Genomic DNA, 10,865 nt, shown 5'->3' with positions numbered 1-10,865 from the left:
TCGCCTTCCTTTTTGCGTCGAATAAGGGCAAAAGAGAACCGGCATGCGCCTCAACCCAGTCCTTGCCTGCCTGTCTCTTCTTCCCACAACTGGCAGCTGCGCTGTCGTAGATGTTCTTGCTCAGTGTATGCCACAGTTCATCCACAGTGTCGCCAGTCGCACACTCTTGCATTCTCCGAGAGAACTCCCTAGCAAAGGTTTTCTTCCTCTCAGGCTCCTTTGCTACCATAGCATTGACTTTGGGCCTAGCCTCCGGTCTCCGCCTATGGATCAGGTCACAGGCCCGGGAGAGGTTGTCCAACAGTCCCTGCAGGGTTGTCTCCTCATGTGCCGTGAGTGCTGCATCGTCAGCAAAGAGGAGTTCTCTGCACAGCACCTCGACAGTTTTACTTTTAGCCCTCAGTCTTGCCAGGTTGAACAGTGAGCCATCTGCCCGTGACCGGATGTAGACACCGTCCTGGTTTCCACCAAAGGCACAACAGAGGAGTACAGAGAAATAGATGCTCATGCTCGTTCATCTTCCCAACACCAAAGTGACCAAGTGGTACGGACCAAGTGTCGTAGTCTCTGCCCACCCGTGCATTGAAATCCCCTAGGATATACAGCTGTTCTCCTTGTGGGATCGAAGTATAGACCTGACTAAGCACTCCGTAGAAGTTGTCCTTCAACTCTCCCGATGAAGTGAGTGTTGGTGCATATGCGTTAATGAAGTTAACGTAGCCTCCAGCTGAGTTTAGCCGCAATGACATCAGGCGTTCCGATGTCCCGACAGGGGTAGTTATGGATTGAACCAGGGTGTTCCTAACAGCAAACCCAACACCATGCCACCGAGGCTGGTTTGCTTCCAGTCCCTTCCAGTAGAATGTGAAGTTTGCTTCCCTCAAACATCCATTTTCAGCAATCCTTGTTTCTTGAAGAGCAACAATGTCCATCTGCAGTTTTTCAAGTTCTTCATCAATTAGAGCAGTCTTTCTAATTTCCCCATGCCTAATGTCCATGTTATCTAATCCGGGTAACATGGTTCTTACATTCCATGTCCCGATGCGCAAGTACTTCTTTCTGTTCTTGGTAACGGGTACAGTCTTACATCTGTCGTTCGACTTTTGGTCTATCCCCATGCACCCTGTGAGGCAGACAGACGTGACGGGTCGACACCTAATTGGCCTGGGGCTGCCAGGCTTTGGCGGGCGGTAGTCGCATCCTATGTAGCTAAACAGCCACTCCCACCGTCAAAAACGGCCCGTGGCGTCCTCCCTTTCGCCAATTTGGGAGAACTTATAACCCGTAACTGCCGTCTTCCGCTGAGGTTAACGGACCTCTGCTGTGCCGGGGCATGTTAGGGAGCGGTGCCTTGCCCATAGCGCACCACGCCCCGCTCGACTCTAGGAATTCACTCCGAAGGAGAGACAAAGTCTATACGTCCGAAGCATCCCTATAGCTGCAGGGGATGCCAGACGATGGCTGTGGATAAGTCCGCACCAACGACTGCCTACGGGTCCCTCCCTCCGGAATTTTGGTCAGGGTTAACTCCCTTAGCCTTGGCCTCAAAAGGCAAAACCTGCAAGACAGCAGGTGGTTTGGAATCAGGGTTTTCCTTCCCCTAGACGGACTGCCTTCCAAGGCTATTGAGCTCCGTCTGCCCGGCTTGCACTGCCCTTCGTCTGACCTCTCACCCGTAACCTGCCCGGCATGGTTAGACCTGCCAGGGGCATGGGAGCCCCCGCCGGTATAGCCCACAGGATCCTTGAGGCACTCAAGCTTCCCCACCACGACAAGGTAGCACGACAAGGTAGCTCTATATATAGAGCATCAATGTTATCTAATAGTATGTCTCATTTATAATACACTTGGGCTACAATGTCATTAAGCCACAGAAACCTGTCTCCATGGACAGCATTGGTAACAAAGTCTGCCTTTAGGCATACAAAGAAAGAATATGTCAGTTAAGTTTGATTAATAATATCAAGACAGTAAGAACGAAAATTGTTTCTTGCACTCATTTTTTTTTACACTAAGCATGTTCACATTTGTACGTCAAGGTCTTTCGATTTTGGCAGCATTGTTGCTTCTTTGCTGTTAAAATCTATTTTGTTTAATTTGTAGCCATATGTTATCCATGAAATGAGGTTAGTGTGTCTTGAGTAATAGAAATAGTAAAGTGAACAGACATGCATCAGGATGAAACTCACTTCCTCGGGCAGCACAGTCAGAACCTCCAGCAGGAAGGGCAGGTTTCCCACTGTGTTACCAAACCTGGGGAGGGGGGCACAAAACTTCAGTTATAGTTTTACTATCACTTACTGTCCACAATCAACTTCATATGAAGCTAAACTACTTGCAGTCTAAGGGCAAATATACATTGTACAGTCAGACTTCTACTTCTAATGATCTCTTCTGCATAAGGACCACCTGGACATTTTGGGCACTTTGGTAGTCCCATACATTTGGTATTTCTGCTTTATCAACATGACCTGTAGTTGTAAGAGAAGAAATGTACTATAAATGTCTTTTAGTCATTCTTTGGCACTTAGGGAGTTACTTATGGAGGACACAGGACTTCATGTGGATGAGATTCACTCTGTCATGCTGGACAGGAATTTACGGACACCTTGGTGACGTCTCTCAGAGGATGAAATGAACTGATTCATTCATTCATTAATGTGTTATTTTTTCCATTGACACAAGAAGTGACAACCTGTCTACTTAGACCATTTTTCTTCAGTGAAGTCCCTTACATGGAGTGATAACTCTAGTAGACATGTTTGAATGTACAGTAATACAAGATAAACCATTTTAAAGTTCTGTTTGCACCTCAAGAAGAGAAGAAAAAAATTGTGCGATATCAATATTGGGGTGAAGAATATCATAGCATGAAAGTAAAAGTGAATGCTTTTCTTACTTTTCTATCAGTTCCTTAGCAGGACACTTCCAGCCTGCCACCTGTAACGCCAGGTCTGCCAAGGCAAGAGCCAGCTGTGGGAGGGGGGCGGAGAAGGTCAGGTCAGGTCATTTATGATGCTACATTCTAACAGGTCTCTTTAGATTAACTTTTGGTTTTTAATATGGCAATCTTAGCATACCAAAGGTAGAACTTTAAAAGTTGACTTAACATGCAGTAAAGCATGGCATAGGTCAAATCTAAACAACTGTAAAGCTTGACCCCACTAGGGTGAACCTGCTGGACAGAGCCTCTGGACTAGTAGGAAGCACTGAGTGAAGATAAGCTGACTACTGCACACCCGTGTCAGGGATCCCAGCGGCAATATAATTAAATACTAGAAATCACTGCTGCTACTACCAGTACTACTCCTTGCCTTTCCAAGTGAAGAAAAGTTTTACTTCTAAATCTAAGCATTCTGATGAAAACATTTCTTCAAGTCCATGTCATAACAAACTACTGACCTGTGTGATGATGACAGGAGAGGCATTTGACACCAGGTTCTGGGCGTGGTTCAACAGGGACTCCTTCAGAGACTGGTCAACACAAAAATACCCATCAATCCTTGCAACATTGCCATGGCAACTGTACACGACGGTGCAATGGTTAGTTAGTGTTACATTGAGCCATTGTTTTTAGATCCATTTGGTTTGATTGACGTGATTACAACCTACATTACAGAATAGAAGGCGATGACATGTAAACGTGCCAGTTCTTGTGACTCTTGAAAACAAATTTTAAAAAAAATGAAGGGGTCAGGGGGCATTGTGAGCAAAGGGTGGAACATTTCAAAAAGTCGCAAGAGTAATACGTAGATAGCCAGGTATCAATTCCTACTTTATGCCAGTTACAAATAGGCGAACATGGTCTCTCAATCTTTTATAGACCATGACTGGAATAGTAGACTGAGGCCTACTTCAATAACTCTCTTTAAACTCCAAAGTCAGAAAAGTTCAAGTATTCTGTATGGGCATGATCTTTAGCTAGAAATAGTAGAATGGGGTGGATTCGAGGCTACTCCTAACACAAGACCAGTATTGGTCGGCGAGTGGTCTGAGGAGAATAATGGTGGAAAGATCCTGAAATGTGTGACAGGGGCTTTGCCTGGACCTAAAGACAGACTGGATACCAGGCTACACTGTGATAAGGGGACCACCTGGCCATTGGGTCAATGTTCCCACTACTCTCTGTTAGTCAATTGTTTATGCACTCATTGAAGTCCCTAAATGAGTGGCCTTTGTATCAGGGCTGTCTCTAGGACCAGTCTTTCCGTCCCAAGACAAAAAATTCGCTTGTTGGGGCGTAAACATTTTTTAATCCGTCCATCTCAAACATGTGAACTTCATGACATAGAACTATTGAAAATGCATTTTCATGAGCTCAATTGATGTATCTAACAAGGGATAATGAGTGGGATGCAGGGTTGGACAAGTCCACTAGTCCAATTATCCCAGGCAAGTGAGAGAGCTGATAGGGCAAGAGAGAGACTTTGAGACAAGTGGTCAAGTGAGATTTTGATATACACTGTAGTACTTGTACTTGTTATATTTTTATAGTCACTGTATCAAGGAACAAAAAAAGTAGAGCCAACAGTAAAAGAATTTGTACAAAAGTGTCACAAGATCTGGCACGCTTGTGTGTCTGCCTGAGTCTACGATGTGTTCATTACTGCTGAATCAGGTACCTGGTGCGCTGATTGTGGGAGCTCGTGGAAAGCATACTGGATCTGTGGGAGGGAGACCAACAGCACAACAGTTTATTGTTTGCTTTATTGTTTATTTGTACACATAAAAGATAAACAAATCATGTAGTAACATCAATGAGAAAAGAATGGGAGGTCAAAAACCTGACCTTCTGAAAAACTGAAAGTACAAATGAATGAATGTACAGGTACAATGAATAACAATTACTGTTGATTGTGGCATACATGCAAAGCAAACAAAATTAAGCAAATAGAAGGAGTCAATAGGACAAACATATCATCAAAACATATACACTGTACAACAAATTAAAACAAAATCATGGAGACAGCCCTGATAAACACTGTCTAGTTTGCATTCTATATGTTTGATATTCTGTCCAAAATAATATTTTATCTCAACTTCTTCAAAATATTTCATTTCATATAAAGATTTCAGTATCGACCACAAGCAGTATATCTTAATTTATCTGCAAATTCCTGAAATAATGCAAAGAACTAGTATGAAAGCATTTAATAAATGGCAATATTGTAGCTGAGACAAGTCGTCCAATATAACCAGCTGCCTGTGTGTTTTACCTCCAAGGGTGATTACAATGATTGACCAATAAAGCCACAGGTACAGACATAATTGACTTATTAATAATCAATCATTAACAAGATAGCAAATGAACAAATGGCAGTACATAAGCTGTGAAAAAGACTGGGTAAAGACTATATGCTGGTTTTATATATGATGCAAGTTTTATCATTATTTTGACTTATAATTAAGTTTCTGACATGCTTTTATCTTAAGAATAAAATCATTGTCTTCCAAATCAGTAGCCTAAATGTTGAACTTTTATGTCTGAGACTCAACTTTGCAAGCCTGCCACGTTCTACATCTTTACTTCTTGGTTCACTAAAATTCTTAGCAAAAAAAATCTTTTACACAACACATCAACTTGGGATGTGCTCAACAAATGCAAACACAAATAACATATTTATTTTACCATCTGTCAATACATCTCAATTAGCATTACCATCTCCTGGCCCATGCAGGGTAATCAAATCATTTCTGTCCAGATGTCTAATTAAACACGATGCTAACGAGTCAGGGTCAGATTGTAGAGGTCACTGGATCAACTGTCCGGTCCCTGGACGTCAATCACATGATCATCACACACAGAAATTACAGCTGGACAATTCCCCAAACACCTACTTGTCATGGGGAGGCAGTGTGACATTCACAATTTTCAAGGTCAGATTGTGTCAATGACACTCATCAGGACCCAATGATAATGAAACTCCCAAATAATTTTTATTGTAATATATCGCTCCTATTGTCTCATGTTGCAAGACTTATGTGCATAATCATGTGTGTATGTGTGTGTGCATGCGTGTGAGTGAGTGTGTGTGTGATGTATGGGAGAGATGTCATGTGTATTTATGCATATCTCTCTAGACTCTATATCTGTGTATGAGGCTATCTTTGTGTGTCTGAGTGCATGTTTGTGTGTGTATGAGTGTGTGTGTGTGTGAGAGTATGTGTTTAAGGTATGTCTGCATGCATATAAAACTTACAAGTACATCGTATGTACATATGATATATGTATGTCTCTGCCTTTTACATGATGTTATACATCTTCACTTTTACCATTCATATTCACGGGACTCTAAAGATTACAAGGGTAAGGTGGAATCTGCAATTTCTGGTTGCCTTATACTTATTTCTTTATCGAATATTTACATTTAAGACATTATATCCTAAATAATGTTTTTGTTTAACAAAAATTTATTTACAAAAAAAAATAGATTAAAAAAAAATACATCACAAATTACCAAAATATGATCTTTATCATATATTTCTCTGAAAAAAAAATTTCATAAGTTAACCCAAAAATTGGCTTAGAGTGGGATATTCTGCATTACTTGGCAGTGTCAATGTTCTATCGCTCGAGCTCATGACACTTTCCTCTGTTAATTGCATGCACCAATTACATACTAATTACATAACTATGGATGACCTGGTTTCCTCTGGCGCGTTTTCTTTGCCATGGAAATGTTGGTTTTTGCATGCTTGTTAAGTGGGTTACTAGTAACATAAGGAGATTGAAATACTCGTATTTTCTACTTTCCTGGGTTAACCAAAAGTTAAAACTACAGATGTATGTAAAACTAAAACCATGATAAAATGAACAAAAAATTGTGACTTGCCAAGCCTGTGTTCTAATCAAAGAAGCTTTTAGAAATGTGTACCCTGTACTTGATGATATATTTCAAAAATTGTTTATTTTGTGAAGATCATTGGAATTACAAAAATTCATATTCCATTCTTAGCCACTGAACACATGACATCAGTATCAACAATTTCCTGACAAAAAATTCATAAGGAATCTATTCGATAAGTGATTAAATCTGTATAGCTGAATTAGATACATTAAATACTTGTTTTTACCCCCATGAGGGATGGTCTGTGTGTTGATCTGGAAAAATTTCCAGCCAAACCAAACAAAAGATAAGCCAACAACAAAGGACTGGAAACATTCACGGAAATGTCACGCTGCCCAAAATGTCATCAAAACCTTATATCATCGGCGGACTTTCATGACAATTACGTGCAAAGTATGTGGGTGGCGTAGGATCGATGAAAGGCGGTGTTAATGTCATTTGTAGTCTATGTCCCATTGGGGGTGGTGTAGAAATTTTCCGGTGCCGTGAAACAATGATGATGACTTTAATTCAATCTGACTACTTTGGTCTGTGTGTTCCCACATCGCAAATTAATCATAAATTGCCTTCTCTTGGGATTTGAAAAAGGATTTATTGAATAGAAATTGTGGACCACTGTAACGTCCATCTGAAAAACTGATTTTTCTTTGAGTTTGAGAAACATTTGTGGCCTTTCACCTACCTATAGTTACTCCTTTAAGTCTGAAATGACAAGTTTCCATTTATAACTACATTAAACATAATTGTTACATCACATTGTGTTGTGGGTGGCTATACAAAGGACCATTACAACATGTACAATCTACAACTGTACATGTTAAAAAATGCCTCTGTTCTCTGTCATTTCAACAATGTTTAATCAATTTATTTGTACGTGTACATGAACATCATATGTGGCTATCTAACGGTATAACCACCCTTCAGTTGTACACATCAGCTTTGCAGGTGTGCTGTATTGCAGCAGCTGGTTATATTATACAACCTGTCACGCCTACCCTTTGCATACTCTCCAAGCAGAGGTTCGGCTTTGGCTGCTTTGAAACATTTTAGACATTCTTATTATTCTTATTATCTCTTCATTTTAGGCTTTCTATTTTGTACTGTTTCCTTCATACCTTGTTTGGCGATGAGAAAATGTTACAAAATAGAAAGCCAAACAAAAACACCAAAAGCACATCAAGAACAACTAGAACCAAAGCTCTGCTTGGAGGTTAACCTTTGCACATTTACATGTTTGTTGCAAGCATTGTTTAAAGCTATCTAATGGGGATACCTCTATGTATACTGGACTTGGCGATAATAAGTTTGAACTCTATGACAGTTCTACTTCTAGGGAAAAAAATTGGACATCTCAGCCCTTGGTTGATGACGGCATGACTATTTCTTGTTCTTTTCTGAACTGGTCTGGTATATATATAATATGATACTTTACTAGTTGGAATGTCCACTAGTTTATTGGTAATACTGGTTTACCTTTGTAATGGGGATACCTCTACGTATACTGGACTTGGCGATAATAAGTTCAACTCTATGACAGTTCTATTTCTAGGGAAAAAAATTGGATATCTCAACCCTTGGTTGATGACGGCATGACTATTTCTTGTTCTTTTCTGAACTGATAATATATATAATATGATACTTTACTAGTTGGAATGTTCACTAATTTATTTGTAATACCAGTTTACCTTTGTCCTCATGGTCTGTGCAGCAAAATAACTGGTCTCCAGGTCCTGGCCATTCCTTAGCAGCTGGTCTGCTACTTCCCATGCAAACACCTACAACAACACAACATGCAAAATTGAAATGTAAGAAAATGTAGTGAGTCATGGCAAGATTTTAGTTTTGATTTACAGTGACTTACATAGGGCATAACCCTGTTAAGTTCATTAATCATTATCAAGTTGACAAAAAAGAATAGGATTTATGAGTGGATCTAACCTAGTATTATTCTGCAGAGGACAAAATAAATCAAGTAACAGAACAAAATCTCTTAGAAATTAGATGCTTCAGATGGTATCCACTATCATTTTTTTTCAGAAAGATGAAAGACAGTTGATAATTCCTTTTTGAAATGTCTGATAATCTATCCAGCTACGGACTACTACTAGTAGTAGTAGTACTATACTAGCAGTTTTTTGTATGATGCAGCTTGTCATCACAGAACAAAACTGTTCAGCGTTACGCAACTTACGCCTTGTAGCAGTTTACTGGATATTCGAAGCAAACAAACAAACAAAGGGTGTTGTATCTTCTTTCAGTGACATGCCCATGTAAACACAACTGTGTCATTGGTCTTCTTTGTCTGGTTGTTGGAAAACAGTCTGCAAACAATTTTGACATTTCTATATACATTTTGTTTTTGTAGAAGTATGTCTTTTCTTTTCTTTCTGTGCATTACATACAGTGTAAGTATTAGCACTAACTTACAATTTTCAGCATTATAATATTTTGACAATGACAGACTTTTCCAAGTCAGACATGCAAATAAATCATCATTCTGAAAAGAAAGCATATTTTGTAAAGCAGTCATATTAAAGGGGATATAAAGATACTATACAAGTACATTGTCTGCAAATACATACATACAGACTAGAACAAAGTCCAAGCTGCTCGCTACATCTGAGCATGGACTAAACAACATATGTGTAACGTTACATATAGTTTATCAATTTGCTAAATGAAGATATCTTTATCACAAAAATCGATTGTTATGCTTTCATTGGCACATTTCTAAGCTAACAGACTTTGTGATCTACAGACTAGAAAAAATTTTCTTTAGATTTTAATTTTGATAGTGGGATACACCAAAAATTTGGTGAGTGGGTGATTCACAAAATTTTGTTACAAAAACTTACACAATTTTCTTAGTTGATATTTGGGATTTTAAGATTTCAAATTTGGTTCAAAGGAGAATATACTGCATACAATAAAATAAGAGATCGAAAATGATGACTAGGGAGTAGGGAGGTAATACTTTACATTTTGGAGGCACGAGTAAGACAGTAAACTTTGCCCCCAGCGCGGCATGCTAGACCAAGCCAAGCTGACAAAGTCTAAAGGTTGCCAGACAAAAAATTCACTATTTGCCGCCAATCCAGGTTAACCGTTACGTTTAATTTTGAGGCAATGACCACATAACGCTAGAGTAGAATCTAACGAGTTGGTGACTGTAAAATTTTATCAGATCTTGCGATATAATTTTGCAAATTTCTAGATGCCTGCGTTTCGCCCCCCTCCCCACGCCCGGGAAAAAACACATCCGGTATACATACCGATCGCTGCAGCTCCCCTAGCCAGGCCGACGCTCTCTCTTTGCAGGCCGGATCGGGGTTGTGGTACAGGGTTTGGATGGCCTGGACGACGGTTTCTGTACTGGGTGCCGAGTCCATACTGGAAGAACTTTGCGAGGACCAAGCGGAGAAAAAAGGCGCACGGCGGCTAAAATCTGTGCATTGCGCTAGATTCAATGGCCGATCTCAGCGTGCGTGAAGCATGTCGGGAACTAGCGGTCAAAGGTCAGAAAATTGCAGAGGCGGGAAAATTGAATTGCCAGAAGTTGAAATGCTAGTCTATTTAGTAATATGCATGCGACACGTATGTGGTTGACAATACAATCGCCCCATATTTCTGTGATGGGGCGAGAGTTGAAAACAAGAAAGTACCGTCACACAGACTTGGACCATTTTCTGTAAAATTGAATAGCCACATGTGGCACAAGCTGACAAAGGAGGAGGATGTCTAGATGTATAAAAGCACCATCTTCAAATGGGTATAAAGTGGAGTTTGAAAAAAAACAAAAAAACATAGAGTTTATATCCTGTGGTATCCTTGCTAACCTTTTTTTTTGGGACAACTCTGTAGGCTTCCCTGGTAAGATCTACTGAACTTCATGGAAAAAGTTTTTGTGGTGTTTTACGTGTCACAGCCAGTTATATGTGTCGGGGCCAGACAGGACCGGGTAACTAGCGAGTTTTGTTCGGGGAGCCAAGGTAGTCAGCCCGCCGATCTCACATTAGC

At 40.2% G+C, this 10,865-nt stretch overlaps 1 protein-coding gene across 7 annotated transcripts in view; it reads right to left on the bottom strand.

Moving 5' to 3' along the window:
- The window catches only part of LOC118406861 (transportin-3-like), a 37,650-nt gene extending 27,294 nt beyond the window's left edge, over positions 1 to 10,356 (bottom strand). For 4 of the 7 annotated variants that reach the window (XM_035807217.1, XM_035807218.1, XM_035807219.1 and 1 more), the window contains exons 1-6: positions 10,121 to 10,356; positions 8,534 to 8,623; positions 4,623 to 4,664; positions 3,403 to 3,474; positions 2,900 to 2,973; positions 2,169 to 2,253 (exon numbers count right to left, since the gene is read on the bottom strand). In XM_035807217.1, coding sequence (XP_035663110.1) covers positions 2,169 to 2,253; positions 2,900 to 2,973; positions 3,403 to 3,474; positions 4,623 to 4,664; positions 8,534 to 8,623; positions 10,121 to 10,237 — 480 coding nt within the window. In that variant the 5' untranslated portion in view covers positions 10,238 to 10,356. The remainder of the gene's footprint in view (positions 1 to 2,168; positions 2,254 to 2,899; positions 2,974 to 3,402; positions 3,475 to 4,622; positions 4,665 to 8,533; positions 8,624 to 10,120) is intronic. The other 3 variants (XM_035807222.1, XM_035807224.1, XM_035807220.1) reach the window with 2 other exon arrangements.
- Between the last annotated feature and the right edge of the window lie 509 nt (positions 10,357 to 10,865).

Source organism: Branchiostoma floridae, chromosome 19 (genome assembly GCF_000003815.2).
Source record: "Branchiostoma floridae strain S238N-H82 chromosome 19, Bfl_VNyyK, whole genome shotgun sequence".
Lineage (NCBI taxonomy): Eukaryota > Metazoa > Chordata > Leptocardii > Amphioxiformes > Branchiostomatidae > Branchiostoma > Branchiostoma floridae.
This window is presented reverse-complemented; position numbering and strand designations above follow the sequence as displayed.